The 18548-nt window shown below is 38.7% G+C and overlaps 1 protein-coding gene across 1 annotated transcript; it reads right to left on the bottom strand.

Moving 5' to 3' along the window:
* Positions 1-1829: 1829 nt before the first annotated feature.
* acvrl1 (activin A receptor like type 1) lies at positions 1830-15245 on the bottom strand. The gene is made up of 10 exons (XM_055049841.1): positions 14534-15245; positions 8765-8836; positions 7666-7944; positions 6881-7086; positions 6691-6790; positions 6458-6604; positions 6014-6289; positions 5713-5910; positions 4171-4301; positions 1830-3294 (listed from the first exon to the last, which is right to left on the bottom strand). The coding sequence occupies exons 2-10, from the start codon at positions 8832-8834 to the stop codon at positions 3148-3150; spliced, it is 1554 nt and encodes a 517-aa protein (XP_054905816.1). The 5' UTR covers positions 8835-8836; positions 14534-15245; the 3' UTR covers positions 1830-3147.
* Between the last annotated feature and the right edge of the window lie 3303 nt (positions 15246-18548).

Below are 18548 nucleotides of genomic sequence, written 5' to 3'. Positions count from 1 at the left end.
ATGTGCCACAGAAAAACAGAACTTGCATATATGTTGTTTTATACTTGCCACGTTTTGAAATTCGAATATCACATGTGGAGATTCAAATTGGATTTATCCCCATTAATCTCGAGTGAAATCCCGTTAATCTTCAGATGGTTATTTGTAAAAAAAAAAAAAAAAAAAGTCCTGGGTTTTTTCCAGCACGTATCAGTTTCATGCCTGTGTTGTTTTGTTTTTCTGAGTATATATTCTTTTGTAATTTTATGACAGTTTTAGGACACTTTATTCCCTTTTCTGGGATATGACCTATTTCTAATGAATACAAAAAAGCTCTGTCTGTCCAGGGATGCATTGCCCCATTAAATGAAAAAATAGAAAACCAGAAAACAGAAGAGTCTGAAAAATACATGAAATACAAAAAAAAAGTAAACTATTTGTATATGTAAATAATTTAGGAACGAAAAATTAAAATGGCTGTATATTATTACATGTTGCTACTATGCTGCATCTTTTTAAACTGGGAAAAAAATTGTCTGTAAATTTGAGTTATATGTTAATTTTAACTGACTATTGTGACCTTTTTGTGAAAATAAACCAATAACTTAAAAAAGTGAAACTTGTGTGACTTCAGGAGCATTTATAAGACCACAGTGGCTAAAAAAGTGAGTCATGACAAAGTTGTCTGATGCAAATGGAAATGCTGAGAGTGGGCTTGAAAGTGAAACATTTTCCCAATGTAGGATGAAGTTTAAAGGGCAGCAGAGGAAGAACTGAAACTGTAACATTTAATGTGACTTTCAGTATGACAAACAACTGCTGTGATAGATGCACAGCTGTGAAAGAAATCTCTGACACTGTTACAACTATGCACTGCTTTCTTTTAGTCTATCATCTGAAATTCTGATAAAGTAAAATTTTAGTTGTAACACACCAAAATCGGAAAAGCTGAAGGCATGCAAATCGTTTTGCCGCTCACTGATTCCCATAGTCCGGTTCTGACTCTAAGCCCACCTGTTTAGAGATTCTTTTGAACCATAATAAACGAAACATTTACTAAACATACTAAATACGGTGAGTATTGAACATGCTAAATATGTTTCATACTAGCCATGTGTTGTATTTTTAGCACTAAATACTAAACATAGTACTAAGCATACTAAATACTTAGTATGTTTAGTACTGAACACGTTATCATAATTTGATGCTGTGTATTCATCATCGACATCATGAACACACATGATGTGTACTTAATATTTCGATGATGACCTTTATTAAAATGTAGCTAATGTTTATTACTGGTTTCATCAGTTGTTGACTGCATGGTGCCTTTTATGACTTTGTGTTTTTTACGACGTAAAGCTCTTCGAACTGCTTTGTTGCTGAAATGTCCTATACAAATAAACTTGATTGACTGATTGATAGTTTCAGTCCACTCCATTTATCAGTCCTTTCAAGTCCTTTATTTTCTTATCTCCACACTTGTTAAGTAAAAACGATATTCACCACTGTTGGTGTCTCTACTGAGTCACCGACAATGACTCCAATGTGAAAAGTAAATCCAATTTTAAAAACAGGGCTTAGACGTCAGGGGGGAGAGGGGTAGTCCATGTAAATTAGCAAGGCAAGTTTGGACCCCCAGATATCTAACTGCTCCCCTCCTGCAGTGTTAAAAATAACCCTCATCCGACTGAGCAGACAGAGTGGGAGTATTATCTCACTGAGGTTTGTTTAACATGGACCAGACAACATAGACACACACACACACACACACACACAAAGCCACAGATAAAGGAGAAATGGAGAACATTTGACTGGGGCAGAAAGAAATCTTGCAGATGCTACACAGCTGATATCAGTATCTTTATTACATCAGTTCCAACATCCTTTAGGTTTTGCAGCAGGTCTGATTCTTCGTCAACTGCGATCTGTTACTTCTGTAATTTATTTTGTGCTCTATTTATCATCAGAGGCCATTATTTTTGTTTATGCACCGATGAAAAAATAAATAAATAAGACAAATAAGATAAACCAAAGACATAATCAGATGTAGACTTCCTGTAAAGACTGCCTTAAAGAATCTCACTGAAAATCTTTGTTCAGTCTGAGAAGAGATTGAGTGTTTACTTTTTAAGTTTCCCTTCCAAGTAAGATCAAAGAAAACCTTTCAGTTCGCCTATGCTTAAACATTCCAATTCATCCTTCATGTTTAAATCCTCAATTTATTGGTAATTTGAGGATTTGGTGTTAAATCCCAAAGGTTTAAAAATATGTAACAGTTCCACATTTGATGTTGCAATGATTACTTTGATATTTGTATTCAAGAAGAGGCTCTTTTCTGTGCAACAACTGGGGTAATGTAGTGAAAATTAAACACATTTATCAAAACAATTAAATGTAAAATGTTTCCATATTTCCATAGTCAGAAGAAATGCTTGTATGTTGACCCTCTGATGCCCTCTGCTGGTCGAAAAGAAAACGACAAGAACTGGTTTATTTGCAAAATACAAAACCTTTATTAAAGATCTCCAATAATTCATATCATTCTGTGATTTACTTCCTTGACCATAGTGATTATGGTGGTACATTTTAGGTCTAAATAAACAAACAAATTAAAAAATGGGATTAAAAAAAAGTGTATAAAATGTGCTTTAAAATAGAAAATAACATCTCTTGAAATATATTTACACTAATATCAAGATTGTAAATAACCACTGAACCCTTACAAGGTTCAATGCTTGTAGAATATGTACAACTAAGTATTTCAGTCTGTCTTTGCTACCTGTGATAAATGCTCCTTTAACTTAAGTTGAACATTTTTACATTATGGTCAATACTGCTTTGGTGAAGAGCTTCTGTCTTTTTACATGCCCTGTAAATCATAGTGAATCAAGCCAAGCTTTTGTGCTGACTATGACTAAGTTTTTGTGAACAACCCACTTTAGAAAAGTGTGAGTAATAAGGCAATGATTTCCCGTCTTGTAATGGTGAGTAAAAAAAAAAGCTTCCCGTTATCACCCCTAACTTGGAGAACTGCTATAAATGGGCAATTGCAAAATGGTCAAACACATACGGTTTTGGGAAGAGTTGATGACTATGCTGATGATGTTCAACAATCCTCTTGTTGGTTTTTTTGTAGTTTTCCGTGACATTTCTTGGTGTTTTCGCTTAGATGTCACGTTTGAGTTTCTCTATGCTGAAGTCGCTTTCGGAGTCCAGCTTGGAAAGAGTTTTCTTCACCCTCAAGGCTGTGAGGCGAGCCGTTGGGTTCTGGTACCAACACTCTTTCATAATCTTGACAATGGTTGACAGGATCTGTAAACAAAAAGATGGAATTAAAGTGATACCCACTGGCAATATGTCCTCATTTGAGTAAACTTCATAGTACTGTCCGCCTATTATGACATGATGTGTATGGAGAAGATTAACCACAAAAGGATCCAACAGGAGAAAAGTAGCAAGACAACAAGCTGTGCAGTCCAAATATCTGGCCTTCATAGCAGAGTGCCGAGAAAGTACATGAAAAAAATGCATTAGAAATTCTTTTTTTGTTTGCTTCCATGCAAAACACCATCGGTTATGCAATGGGGATTTTTTTTTTTCTTCAGTAAGAAACGATTTTCAGAAAAAAACGGAAAGTGAATTCAGAGTAATCCTAAAAGAAAATCTGTTGGAGGCTGCAGAGACTTGAGACGGGTTCTCCCACCAGCTGGAAGTGTGGGTCAGTGGTGCGCTAATCTTATTCACAAGGGACAGCATAAAATTACTCTACAAAAAAAGATGTTTTTAAAGCTGAAAACACAAAAACGTTTTTTTTTTGTTTTTGTTTTTTCACCTGCTCAACAATCAGCTAAAATGTAGACGTTTGATTGACAGAAAAAGTTAGATTTTTGTCCAAAAAGGGAAATACTTATAGAAATAAAATACAAGAGTCTTGTACGTTTGCCTCATTAAAAAAAATAAAAAGAATATGATTCCCAGCATCAGTGAATGGGTGACTCCAAATCTGCTTTTGAGTAGAACTTGCTGAATGACTTTGGTTCTGTTTACTACGAAATTAAAATGAAATATTTGCATTTTTGGAAAGATTACCATGACAGTCCAAATTTTATCTGGAACTTCTTGTGCCAGCAAATTGATTCTTTAATATAGCTGCATGTTTGGTTGTGTGTGTGCACTGGGAGCACTTACTGGGTGGGAGTGGAGCCTGTTGTGCAGGCTGGGCTTCTGCTGGTCCACACACACCACCTTCTTCATCTCCTCAAAGCTTGGATCGGAGGGCACCAAGTCAAAGAAGGGCGGTCGATACTCCTCAACAATCCCTAAAAGTGGGACAGGAATAAACAACACAAACTTAGTCACACCGATTAAAAATAACAAACATGACAGAGAAAATGCAGTTTATGAACGTAAATATACTCCCTGCCAAACTAAAAGATCACATGTCGTATCTCCTCAAATGACTATCAGCTTCTTATTTATTTATCCCCACATAAATTTACAGAGCATAAATTTTTCCTCTCATAAAAGGCTTGAAACAGCAAGATAAGCTTGCTGGAGATAAGCTACAGTGGGAGTTTTTGTAAAGTATGTTTGGCTAAACAGGACAGCGGGAGAGATACCAGTTCCCTGGTGACTGCATGAAGACCTTCCCCCACATACGAATTCATCTGCACATTGTGTCCGTGTGTGCAGCAGCAGTGTGTAACCGGTTGCACAAGGGAGTGTGTTTGCAATGACAACTTGCGTGCATGGGCATCTGGGCCGTGTAACAGTGAGTGCTGACAACAGATAAGACTGTTTATAATTACTGCGGTGCTAATCATGGGAAGGGGAGAGGAGAGACAGACACAGAGGAGGAAATAAAAAACAAAAATGCTCAACTGATGAGATGCAGTCTTTTGTGTGTGTGTATACTTCCAGGACAACAACATGGTACGAAAAGACACATTTTTGGTTTTCCGATAAATAGGGGGAAACTAATCATTTCTTTTTATTTTATTTGGCTCAGATTTTAAAACAACAGATCTACTGCAATGCCTGACAAGTGTGCTCACATCCCTGGACTATTTTTACATCAGTAAGAGAAAATCACATACCTCTGTGGATATTAATGGGATTTTATGTTATACATGGACAAAGTAAGGTGGCAGGAAACCAATGCAACATATGAAATGTTTAGAAATAGAAACCCAAAGTGGTACATGTATTTCTTTTTCACACCACCCTGTCTCCACTCCCATCTTTCACTACCTTGAGGTATATCATTCTCCACCCACTTTGCAGATCTAGAGACTGACATCTTTTCTAATTCCCCTCTGCAGCATAGCTAAAGACCAGTCAGAGTTGATCAAGTTTTGTGCCTACTTTTTAATTTGATTTAGCTCTGAATTTTGACTATGCCGTTCAAACCAGTTGAGATGCTTTCATCTAGCCCATTTGATTGTATCTCTGGCTCTATGTTTAGGTCTATTTTCCAGCTTGAATGTGGACTCACATCTTTTCCAGCATCTAACATTACATGTTTGTCATTTAATGAGAACAGTGGTCCCCTAAAGGGCCAGTTTTTGGCTACAGATTGATCATTTAAAGCTACTTAAAATCCATAAAACCCACAGATTCATACAGCCTTTTTAGAGTCCAGCCCAAAATTCCAATCAAATAATACAATTTGTTGAAACATGACAAAAAATGGATACTGTTGCTAGGTTCAGGGTCTTACTGCCAACTTACCATTGACGACAGTCCTGCGTGTTATTTCCCAGAAGACCAAGCCAAGGGCCCAGATGTCAGTTTGCTTGTAAGATTCAAAGACATCGACACGAATCGTCTCATCCAGCACTTCAGGGGCCATGTAGCGCTTCGTCCCTACACGAGGATTGTTGCCCACGTCCAAGTAGTCATGAGACTGAGAGTGCATCACAGCCAAGCCTGAGGAGGCGTAAAATACAGGTGAAATGATTTCATCTGTCACTTTGGATGAATGAGTGAAATCAGCACAAATTTGAAAGTAGATGCGACATGCACACTTTACCTAGATCGGCGATGCAGCACTGTCCGTTCCTCTTCACCAGGATGTTTCTGCTCTTGAGGTCTCGGTGGGCGATTGCCGGCTTCTCCTGGGAGCTGACTATCTCAGTGTGGAGGTGCACCAGGCCACAGGCCACCGAGAGGCACATCCTCAAGCAGCTCTCTGGCTCCAGGCTGCTGTACTGCAGGAAGTCATAGAGCGAACCCAGCTCATGGAAGTGAGTGACGAGCCACAACTGGGTGCTGGAGTTTTTGGAGGTCATGTCCGAGGCAATGAAACCTGAAAGACAAGACGAGAGATGTTAGGAAACTGACTTTGGGGTTTTCTTTTAGTCTCACATATAATTTGATTGGTACCAAAGTTTTAGGTGGAAGGCACATATTGTAGCGTAAAAATAAGTCCTTCTTGATGTAGAAAGGTTATTTCTCACAGCTTTAGCTGCCGTACCCAAAATATTCTCATGGCGCAGCTGCACTGTATTGTAGATCTCTGTCTCTCTGAACCAGGACTGCTCGTCCCTGGAGGAGAAAATCTTGACAGCCACACTCTCTCCCATCCATGTGCCCCTCCACACTTCACCATATCTGCCTTTACCTGGATGGGAAAAGACAGAGTTAATCAGGGTTTCAGCAAAAGACAGAAAGAGAACAAAAAATAAACTGAAATGAAGTAAAACTGACCAACACATTCAACAAGAGAGATTTGTCTCGCCATAGTTCTTTGGACCAGATAAGGAAGGCCTGTCCCACTCCCTGAAGTACAAAACTCATCAAAAATTTCCTAAAAAAAAAAACAAGAGACGCAAATATATTTAAGAGATAAAATAGTCATTTTACTCCGACTCATTGGAAGGTATGAGGTGTTGCTTACGCCATATGTGGGGTCATTTCCGGTGGGGACTTTGACAGTAAGGCCGTGATCTTCGGGATCTTTCAGTTTGCTTGGTGCACGTCGAAATCGCAGAAACAACAGGAAACCACACACGCTTACAGACGTGAGCAGCAGCAGCAGAGTCACAGCGATCCACAGCTTGGGATGTGGCAACTCTGGGGGAGGAACTGTCGTCGGCTCTCCATCTGGACAGACATAAATGATTTGATCACCAAACCTCTGAAAAATACGTTTCAGTAATTTAGCTAAAAAACTATTTCATAATACATTGATTAATAACAGAGTGATATTTCAAGCTTTTATTTTTGTTCCTGTTGATCATTACAGATAATATAGAAAGATGCATGCCTTTCCAAATCCAATTCAATCAGCAGTTTACCACAGGCGGAGTCTATTCAAGTAATAGAAACATCACAGCAATGGCTGCAAATTCTCAATAATACGTGAAATTAATTTATTTTTTATTCTTTACGTATTAGCAAAATTACTTTGCAAATGCACAGTTTCATTTTAGAAAATGAATTAAATTAACTTGTCAATGAAGTTCTAATGTGCTGAGATACAACTACATACTAATTTGCAATAACTGGCCACCAGGGGGAAGCAATTACAACCTCTAGAGAAAATGAAGGAAGGCTTTCCTTGACCAGGATTGCAAGTTGAACAAAGTTATCTCATGCAAGCTAATCACTCAGATCCATTAAGTTCAGTAATATATTTCTACAATATATAAAAATTGCAAAAGTATGACTATAGGTACTGACTAATATTTGGAGGCGGTGTGATCAGAGTGTTGCACTTGTCCGTTTGGCAGCACTGGACAAAAAAGCCGGGGAAGGAACCAAAGCACTGCTCTCTGAAGTGTTGTTGTGGGAAACATCCCCATGTCTCAGTGACAGGGTTTTCTGCTTCTGCGTCCCTGGTTAGCACCCAGGAATAGAAACAGTAGTCTCCTCTGCACGTCTCGTTGCTGCAAATGCCTGGATTCTTGGGGTTCTCACATTTGCACAGCAGCTTCGCTTCTTCACCGCCATCCTGGTTCTCTGCGGCACAAGAACAAAATATAAAATAGAAATGAGTTTAAATCTAAATCTCGTCCCATAACGGTGAGGTAAGGAAAATGGCTTACCTGGAGAGAAAAAAAGTTATTTTTCTGAAATAATAGGCAGGAGGTCAGAAAGGATTTCCTTTTAGGGGAACACAAATTATAAGTTAGCCCAATTTCCTGTGCTGCCACAAGATGGCACGTCAACAGCCAGATTGTGGTCTTTCATCGGGAGGGGCCATTTTGGTTTCAAATGACAATATTGTCAAAAATGAGACAACACAACCCAAAATGTAAGCCTCAGTTTGCTATCAGGCCTTTAAAGATTCCATTTAATACCTGATGATGATCTGAACTCATGGGATATAGTGTTACAAACGTAAAAGCTGAAGTTCTCCACAGGTACATTAGGTAAACTTAAGATATATTCTTCAGTGTTTAGTTAATATTTTATTTGAGTTTTATGTTTTGAAATAAACTAATAAAATGTTTTAACTTCTTTATGATATTGCAATACATTAAAATAAACTCATATTGTGCACAGAGTGACAGAAATATCCCCTTATGAGTTGCAAAGCTCTGCAGGAATGCTACTTTGTTCAAACTGCTAGAGGCAATTTAAAACTAAAAGGAAAGCAGTCGAGCATCTAAGACACTTTCCTCTTGAGGTGGGTGGAGAAAATCTTCTGCCTCTCATTTTCTTCGACAGCTCGTCATGTCACGAGGCCAGTAAACATTGATCCTGTTTAAGCTTGTTGGTTGGACACGGACGCTTCATGAGAAAAGCAAAAACAGCAAAAACTTCACATTTAACTCACCTGCATGAATGGTGGAAGTCAAGAGAAAAACTCCTGCCAACAGAACCCTGAGCAGAACAGATCTTCCCATCACTGAGGAAATAAAAGACAAACTGTGTTAGCAGGAGTTTTTTTTTTTTTTTTTTACTTAGAAAGGAAAAAGTGACCCAGAGAAGCAAGAGATCTCAGCCGGGGCTTGATTTCAGTTTACATATTGTAACTTAATAGTTGTGTCCATGAGGAGCAGAGCGGCGGCTGAAGTCAAGACCCTAAAGGAAGCTATGAGGTCAAAAACAACAACCAGAGGATCCAGCCTGTCTGACTGTGTTTAATTGCACTGGGTGGGAAAAAAAAGGGGGCTTAAGGGGAAGCGGGCTGAAAAGGCCCTTGAGTGTGTTTGTGTTTGTGTGTTCTTGGACTGCTTGTGGCGCTGTGCTACACGGGCTTCAGGCCTGACGACTCCACAGCTAGCCTGCTCGCAGAGTAAATATTGATGGCTATGCTTCCTGCCATTGAGTGGCCCCACCCGGCTGGCCGGCGAGACTCGGGTCTGCTCATTGTTTAGGACCATGGTGCTGGCAGTCACGCAAAGTCAGAGGACTGCGATACACACACTCGTAACTTAAGGGAGCTCGGAATGAAGCTTTTATTAAAAAGTGAAGCAACATCTTTCAACAGCATCAGGGGACATCGGTCAACTTTTATTTTGTTTTTAGCTATTTTCATTTACATCAACTAAATAACTTTAGCTCGATTCCAACTATTTTTTTTTAAATATAACAATCATAAAACAAAGTGTTGCAACAATATTTGTATTGCATATATGTTTTCTACAAAATGATCCACAGATGTTTGTGACTTTTCTTTTGTGTGTTTTTTTTTTTTAGACCTTAGGCTAGAAAATGTCTCGCCAAATTAATTTGCTCGTTATTGTTAGTTTTTACCATATAGCTTAAATCGTTTCTTATTTTATGATTAATATTTCTTTCCTACTTTCATCTATGCATTTTGATTTATTCTCTTATATTAGTTTCAGGCCTTTTCCCTTTTGGTTTGTTGATTCTCTTGAGTCCTCAATCAGTTTCCATTGTTTTGATTTGTCTCTCCTAACTAACCGAACTGTTTCCTTTGTCATGTTCCACCCATGCCTCAGTATTTAAGTTTTTGATTTTTATTTGTTCCTTAATGGATTCTCAAATTACTCTGGCTGCCTTACTTTACCTTACTTTTCACATTATAAGGTTTTCTGTTGTTTCTTATTATATACCCTGGTTTTGCCACAGTCAGCTCCTCTGCTTGAGCCTTTACTGACCTACAAACGTGACAAATTTGATGATATACACCGTCACAAAGTAGTCCATATAGTATACTTTACTACAGTAAAGTGGAAGAGTAAGGATACTAATTTTCAAAATATTTTAGGTGAGATATCTACTCCTGAGAAGCTGGGAATCCACAAATATCAGCTGTCTTCACGAAAAGCCAATAAGCCATAAGAAGTATGGTTTGTAGATTTCTGGAAGAGGTGTAGAGACCACAACTCAATGAGATTAATCTTTAATTAATCTGAGCTCAACTGATTTGTGATTTGTTTTATTCTCAGCAACAACACCAGTATTTGGGTTACTTTTTAATAAAAGAATAAAAAATAAAAACACATTTGAGTGCACCAGAGATTTTTCCTGAACAAAAATGCTAGTTGATAGTGAATTCGAAGACAAAATGGATGCAGACCGCCACCACTAGATAGTGGAAACAGGTGTTCGTTATCTAGTTTATAGAATTGATAAATTAATAAAAAAAGGCTTGTTCACCTCCACAATTCTGCTCTCCTTACTGGTTATCTTGTGCTGAAATCAGCAAGTTCTCAAGTGGTTCTTCATGCTTTAATGAAGATTTAAAGCATGTTTTTTACACTAAATGTACATGTAGCAAACAGAGAGTCACTAATACCTCCTAAAGGAGGAAGGTTTTGATTGAAGAAATTAGTATAAATGGTCCACTGGTTCTCTGGCGCCTCTGCTTCAGTCAGCATTTATTTAGGAATAATGGGTTTATGCGTGACCTTTTTAAATCTCAAGCCCAAGTTTATAAAGGCTAACATACTGAGAAGCATTTTAACTCCCGCCAAGATATACAAACCTGCCTTTACGGTGGTTATGCTAACAAGATGTGGCGTCAGTTCCTTTCTGTCTCCAGTTTGCGTGATTTCCATGTGCTTTCATGGATTTCCTTGTGTTTCCAGACGTTAGCTGTTAGTTTTATTGCTAAATTTAAAAAAGTGTCCTTTGATGTGTGTGTGGATGATTGTTTGTGTCTGTGTTTCCTGCCACCGGCCCGTTGACTACTGGCATATAAGTGGCAGCATTTAGCTGACCTTTAACGGCATTACGTGAGAACAGAAAGAGGAGCAGTGGAGCTACGCGCGTAAATGTAACAGAACCATCATGTTTTTGTTTTATTCATATTCTTCTCAGATGTGAAAACTAGGCAACTTCAGCGAATGAGTTCAAGTCTTGTCCCAGTTAACTGATGTTTTTAGTACATTTTCTGTCACGTGTCATATTGTGAATTTTAGTCGCACTAATCAGAGGGTCATCCAGGAGGCCTTTTGGTAACGCTGGAGGAGCTGCAGAGATCCAAGTTTGCAAACAGGAGATTTGGAAACACTCTGGCCAGATGACACCAAAACTGATCTTTGTAGCATTCATGTGTTGGAAAACTAAAGAAGCACCACACACTGGAAGTCTATCCTGGAAAAAAAAAATCATGTTAAATTCAGCAAAAAATACTTGAAATTGGGAAGGAGGATTACCTTACAGATTAACAAGACAAATGCTACAGTGTTATGGCTTGAATCACACTCGTGTTAAGATGATGCAGTCATTGATGTCTCAGTGGGACATCAACCCAACTGAGAATCTGTGCAAGGATTTGAAAATGGCTCTTTATATACGGTTCAACAATGCTAGACTCTAGATGTGCTGAGAAATACCCCCCGTACAGCAAAATGTGTTTGTTCAAAGAATTGTCTCAAGAGAGGCTGGTTGTAAATGCATGCCACATCTTTTAGATTTTTATTTGGACAAACAGTTTAGGAATCTTTTCTGCTTTTCCTGCTTCAAAGCATAGCCTTATAATTCGCGAATTTTGTTGTCAAATAACAAAACTGCATACATCTGGCAGTGGAGCCAGTGAACTGCGGCCCAAGGCTTTTGACATCCTCCTTCAGTTTACATGCATCTTCTTTAAAAAAAAAACTTAAAAATCCAAGTGCAGACTACAGGAAGACATGTCGTTGCATTTCAAAGGCAGTGTGAGATGTGACAAAACGGAAACCAGAAAATAAGTTTCACTGACACTTTTTTGATGCTCTGAAATTTCTAATTGTTTTCTATTCTCTCTCTTAAATTGCACAGTTCCTGCAAGTTGATCTGAACTTCCTGACGAAAGCAGACCACAAAAGAAGTTTCTTCTGAGAAGCAAAGGGTGAACTGGTGTGTTGCATCTCTTCTAAATCCAGAGCAATCTGACAGCGGTGTATAGCAACCTCTAGCTTGAGACGCCGCTCCTGTCAGGGTTGAACTCGAAGTACAGAACATGTTAAAACCACGACTGCCATGTCTTATCACCCGCCACAAAGTGCTTCCTGAATGATGCTGCTTTTTGAAAATGTAACCTCAACCAAGAAAGTAAATCTTATGGTTGGCCTAAACACAAATGCCACATGCAAACTGTACCAATTCTTGACTTAAACAGTCCACTTGAAGAGCGAGCTATCGCTGAAATGTTTCAGAGATCTCAGTGAAGGGAAATCTCCAACCGCAGGCATACAGACTTTATACTTAGCTCCTGTTTGTCTCCATTCTGCCCAAAGCTACACCCACGTGACCCAGGGGAAAACATCCACTGTCATCTCTTCCTCTCATCTGCATGGCTCTAACTCAGGGAGGCAGATCTCTCATTCCATCTGAATGACTGTGCGGTTACAGTGGTTGGATGTGTCAGGCACCTCATCACACACAAGCTTTCCTCTTCTTTGGATTAAATTGTTGTTGCTGTATGACAGCAGCATCTATCGTGATGCCTAAAGCACAAAAGCATACAACGCTTCCCCCCCTTAAATCAAACCTGAAATGAACGTTTGTCTGAGAGAGGAAATGGCAAATTCTTCAAACTCAGCTGCGCACACAAACGCTGCTTCCCAAACAGAAGACGGAAAACAATGAAGGGAAATGCATGAAAAGAAAATAGCAAACACAAAGATATTAGTGTGAACAGCATACACCTGATGAGCGAACACCACAGGTCACATGGAAAGATGACCTAAAGTCTGGAAGGTCAAAAAGCTCTGGCATGTTTGCGTTGGTGTAAGTTCAGTGGGCTAAAAAGAGAACTTAAACGTAAACACAACCACAAGGTCTTTGGTGCAGACTTTCTCATCTATGAATTACCCAAAATATATGCCTAAACGTAGCAACAAACAAATCAGCACGGATTTCCTTCAATCATAAAACTGAAGGAAAATCATCCACTCGTTGTACAGTTTTTTTTTTTGTTGTTGTTGTTTGGTTTTTACAAATCCACATTTGAAATCTGTATTTGAAATTTGAAATCAATGTCAAACGTTTCCCTTCCAAAGCCTCCTAATTAATAAATAGATTCAATCAGCATATAATTTAATCTCAGCATGAATTCAACCAGGTTCAGTGAACATTTTGAAGGCAGCCTGATTTTGGTCAAATAGCAAGAAGACGTCCAGTGGAGAGACAAAGCTACAGAAAGTCTGATTTGCAGTTTATTATTTGACTTTTCGACCTACATTCAAAACGCTGTATGTGAAGAAAAATTGAGACTGCACATCATCCTGAACAAACCACCTCCTTGCTAAAACACATTAGTGACTCTAAACATATAGCTGGAAGTACAATAAAATGGCCCAGTCAAACTCCACACCTATACACTGATCACAGATGATCTCCATCCAATCTGACTGAACTTGAGCCATTTTGCATTGGCTCAGGCTCAGTCAATGCTTGACTGAACTCGAGCTCATAGTTAAGTTATAGTATCTTCATTTAGCTATAAGATGTGCAGAGCTGGAAGATGTTTATTATTGTCTTGTTGCTGTAACTGCAGGAAAGTAGCTTCACTAAGCACTGATTCAGTAAAACTGAATACAAATACACACAACACTTCTCGTACTTTATGAGACGTTATCTGTTATCTTCTTTTTAGAACGATACACTACCTTGTGTTTGTAAAGTTTGTGCTTACAGCAAAATGGAAGCACCTTTAGCCTTTACTCTTTTTAAAAACAAATACATGGAAATCAATTAAATATGCTTCCTCTTTTTCAGGCTGAAGCTATTTAAAAAAAAAAAAATCATTATTATTATTCGTTTAAACTTGGGAATTCAATATAAATCAGTTGCTCTTGTGAATATTAAAATAAATGAATATTCACCTAGAATTCCAGCAAAGAAATAACGCAGACCTCTTGATTAGTCACTTACTTCTTTCCAGGTGAGCAAAAAAAAAATATATATATATTGCATCGGGTGACAAAATCAATGTTTATGTGAAAAGTTGAGTTTCTGTGATCAACAGCTGGACTTTGGATCAATAGGTGCTCATAGGTGGAAAACCAGCAGTTTTCTCTCTGCGCATGTGACACCTGCTCACATCTGGACACACGTGTGTCCCGCTGGGAAAAGGCAAATCGCTTTGTGTCTTTGCCTAGCAGCGCTAATTGGGTTATTAATAGAAGGTCAAGGACGTGTTCATTACCTGTTTGTTGTTTGTTGTTGTTGTTTGGTTTAACTGGTCAGACGGAGCCGCCACGCGTCGCCCACATCACAAACAGGTCGAATGAGAGTTTAAAGCAGCGCCGGGGGGAAACCTGGCCTCATCGTGAGACAGTGAACTAAACCTGTTCAAAGTCGGAAGAACTCACATCCTCTCCGCTGCCTCTACGACAAAAAACAAAAAAAAACAAAAAAAAAAAAAAAAAAAAAACCCGGCCGGAGCTTCGTGGAAACAGAAAAAAATAAAACCCCAAAAACCGGTTCTGGTGAACCGGAGAGCGGTTTAAAACTTTAACACTTCAAAGATGAAAGTAGTGTTTCAAAAAAGAAGAAGAAGAAGAAGAAAAACAAGCAAGAAGAGGAGCTCGGAGCGGGGTCCACCGAGTCCACATCGAGCTGAATGAGAACCTATCTCATCTGGGTCCCGATCTGCGCTGATAAAACCCGCAGCAGGAACATCGTCGCGGGGTTTCGGACCAGACTCCTTCCGCCTCCGACTGGCTTCACGAGAGACGGCGGAGGGCGCTCGGCTCCCATGAAGTAAGAGTTCGACCGTGTTCCCGATTAAAAGGCGAGATTAGAGACTTTTTAAATAGTTGTAGGCATAAGAGTTGTCGTCCCACCCCTTATTGTTCCGTCCAGACTCCGCGCGCCTGGAATGTGTTCTCTTAGCGGTTTTCCTGTTGCTTGCTAAACCTCTCATTTTCCTTTTCCCTCTGTGGACTTGTGTTTTTTTTCTTTTTTTTTCTGCTGCACTGACAGGAATGTGCGTCAAAGAATTGCACCAAACTAAACCAAGAAGGAGAGAGACGGTCTAGGGCCAGATTTCCACCCTCCGTGTATGAATTGGTCAAAGTATAGAGTTTATTGCGCGTGAATCACAACCTGAAGAACAAGGACATATTTAATGGATGCAAAACAGGATCTGGAAGCACTCTGTTTTCCATTTGAGGAAAACAAAGTGGAGTAGTCCTTGCAGGTTTCTGACTGGAATTTATTGCTGCGCCCAGAAGTTGTACCATTTTTCAATGTGCGATCAGTGCAGATTCCACAAACTAAATGATTTCAGGCACACATATTGCCAAAAGTTATCACTTGTGCACCTTCACAAGTGCGTATTTGCACGAGTGACACCTCTTCTTAATCCGTACGGTTTAGTATGACAAACAGCTCAAAGTGTCCTGGAAACATTTCCAAAAGGATTGAGATTGGTTTTATAGGATTTTTGATGTTATTGTAGGTCCATATTTATTTATTTATTTTTTTAGATCTGACAGTGATGTTGGATGGGAAGCCTGGCTGGCAGTTTTTTTTTTCATCAGAAAAAGTGTTAGGACTTTTCAAATTGTACGACATAAAACTCACTCATTCTTGTGTTGTTATAGCTCTTGCGACATCATGTTGAAACAGGAAGGGACCATTGCCTAAGAACTGTTCCCACAAAATTGGGAGAATGAGATTGTCCAAAATTTCTTGGTGGGCCAAAAACATTAAGAACTTCTTTCCTCATGATGTGAGGCTTTGATAGTACAGGCCACTTACCATTTAGTTGCATAGTTATTTTCTCTGTGAATATGTATGCACTGTTCCTGAGCTAATCTGAAAACCACAAGGTCTGTAGCTATACTGACTCTGCAGAAAGTTGACAATCTACGGCGCTCCGTATTGGGTGTTTTACGTGGGCTACCGCTTCAGGGTGGAGCTTCTGTTTTTGTGAGCATCTTCGTTGTTTATTGGAGAACATCAATTAACAAACAGCAACAGGAAGACGTGAATAAAAGCAACAGAAAAACACAAGCAGTCCAGGGATAAAGCTGGGGAGAAATTTAAAGCAGTTCGCCTGTGTGAGAAGATCCGAGGGTTTGAACATCTCAGAGTACTTTTCAGCCCATCATCTGAAGATAAAAAGTCCTTGTCACAACTGTAAATCTTTCGAGATATGGCTGTCAACCTAAACTGACAGGATGCAAAAGGAGAGCATAAATCAGAGAAGCAGTCAAGAGGCCCATGATAACTCTGAAGGAGCTGCAGAGATCTATCGCTCAGGTAGATCTCTACCTGAGCAAACCTGACATTTATGAAAGAAGAAAGCAGTTTTTTCTTTATTGATGTACACAAAAACTCATCACCTTGGATATGCCACATAAAACTACTTCAGTAAGTACAAAAATAACAACTGGTACTCCTTTGGTTGATCCCAGTTCTTGTTTTCTACAGTTTTTCTGTATAAAAAAACATGTACAATTTTCAAATACACATATAAAATAAATTACGGTACACATATTACATTAAATGCATTATTACATTTAATGAAACATAAAAGTCTACCAAAACATAAGAAAAAATGTGCACGCTTAGCAACGGTGGGAAGGCATGATGATGCTAAATATAGTTACTTTATTGTGTGTGTTTGGCGATTGTGGCAGCTGATACCCATCATGAAGACGAATACCAAAGGGAGTTCGGTGTGGGACATTTCACTTAAAACAGCCTTCTGCAGATGTCTCCATGTAATACAAATTTCCCTCCCTGTTCACAGGCTCTGCTTTCTCTCACGTTTGGCTCACGGCTGCAGACACCAGCTGGAAGCTTTCACATCACTTGTCAAGTTGCAAAATGAGCAAATTGTTCTTTGCACTTTTGGGACTTATTTTTCTTAAACCATTAATCTCTGTAATTTGAAGAGCCATGTAATCTTGATAGTTTCCATTTGTAGCACATCGCTCCTTGGAGTAAATGAAATAACATTTCAGTCCTGTCAAAGCAAATAAAACAAAAACAAAAACAACTGTATTTCAGCAATAAGCAGTTCATTTGAATGCTGACATGTCTTATTCACGAAGGTGGAAATTTCAAGATGTTTTGGTCAATTTTAACTGCATGGACAAATTAGAATCTTAATTTGAAAAATTGTTCAACTAAGATGTGCTTCCTTCTTAACTCTAGCGAGGGGCTTATTTTAGGATTGACCTAAGGTCATCAAGTTCCCCTCTTATGAAAGGAAGTGAGCTGCGACTCTGAGAATAAAATAAGACATTGTTTTATACCACACGTTTTGCTTCTCCTTTTCCAACTGCCGCTGTGAAGCTTTTCTCCCACAAGAAGCTTTATTGCGAAATATGGCTTCATTTAAGTCATAACAACTTCAATATGTGCTAAAACATAAGAGGTTGCCTTTGATCACATTTTATCACTAATAAAATGTAATTGTTGTGTAATGATAATCTTGTGTGGATTAAAAGATTACTGGCAACCAGAGTTCAAAAGCCACCCCATGCCACCACAGAGTCTTAAGTAGCTCAAAGTATCCTGATTTTAAAAGAGTAAATAAGGTTACAAGACTAATCAGTCACATGTATTCTGCAGTAGAAAATATCTTATTTCTAGTTTTTCCACGTACCTGAATATAGGCATAAATGCAAGACTTTTACAGCAGTTAAAAATCTTTCTAATGTTTTTCATGTTATTACCACTGAATAATAGCATTACTCAGTTTACCCTTTGACCTACAAGTCCTTTCAAAAAGTCCCAGTGGAAGCACAGCAGCTGAGCATTTCAAAAATCGAGAACCGTATGTGACCTTGTTAAGCAAAATATTTTTAGCAGTATTGATCCTGATGGTGTCAAAACCTGATTGTGAATCTGCCTTTAAGTTGATGAAATTGTTACGTTTGAAATGCTTGTAGGTGGAAACGGTCTGATTCATAAAATTTTAAGTCTAAATTGATAGCTTGTTAACATTTTGGAAGTCAAAGAGGTCTCACTCAGTCCATAGAATTAGTTTTAGAAAAGAATAGTTGGATCTGCTTTTCTTTGGCAATCTAAGGGCATTTAGCGCTGATGTTAGCCAAACTCAACTTCTAATTGTCTGACCAGTCCCTCATGGCATCTCCTCTTCAGAAAGTGTATGCTGCTCGATTGCTGTGCTCTGGCAAATAAATAAAAAACAAACAAACCCTGGATCCCATCAACCAAGTTTGGCCAATAGGACAGATATA

This window comes from Poeciliopsis prolifica, unplaced genomic scaffold (genome assembly GCF_027474105.1).
Source record: "Poeciliopsis prolifica strain line A6 unplaced genomic scaffold, Auburn_PproV2 SCAFFOLD029, whole genome shotgun sequence".
Taxonomy (NCBI): Eukaryota; Metazoa; Chordata; class Actinopteri; order Cyprinodontiformes; family Poeciliidae; genus Poeciliopsis; species Poeciliopsis prolifica.
The sequence above is the reverse complement of the archived record's forward strand: the minus strand, read 5'-3'. Positions and strand labels throughout refer to the sequence as shown.

Bases quoted from the DNA above. Each gene is read 5' to 3' on its own strand.
- acvrl1 (XM_055049841.1), bottom strand. From the start codon at position 8,834: ATGGGAAGATCTGTTCTGCTCAGGGTTCTGTTGGCAGGAGTTTTTCTC. The intron at 7,945-8,764 runs GTGAGTTAAATG...CTTGTGCCGCAG, and splicing joins GACTTCCACCATTCATGCAG to AGAACCAGGATGGCGGTGAA. The intron at 7,087-7,665 runs GTCAGTACCTAT...ATGTCTGTCCAG, and splicing joins CACACCGCCTCCAAATATTA to ATGGAGAGCCGACGACAGTT.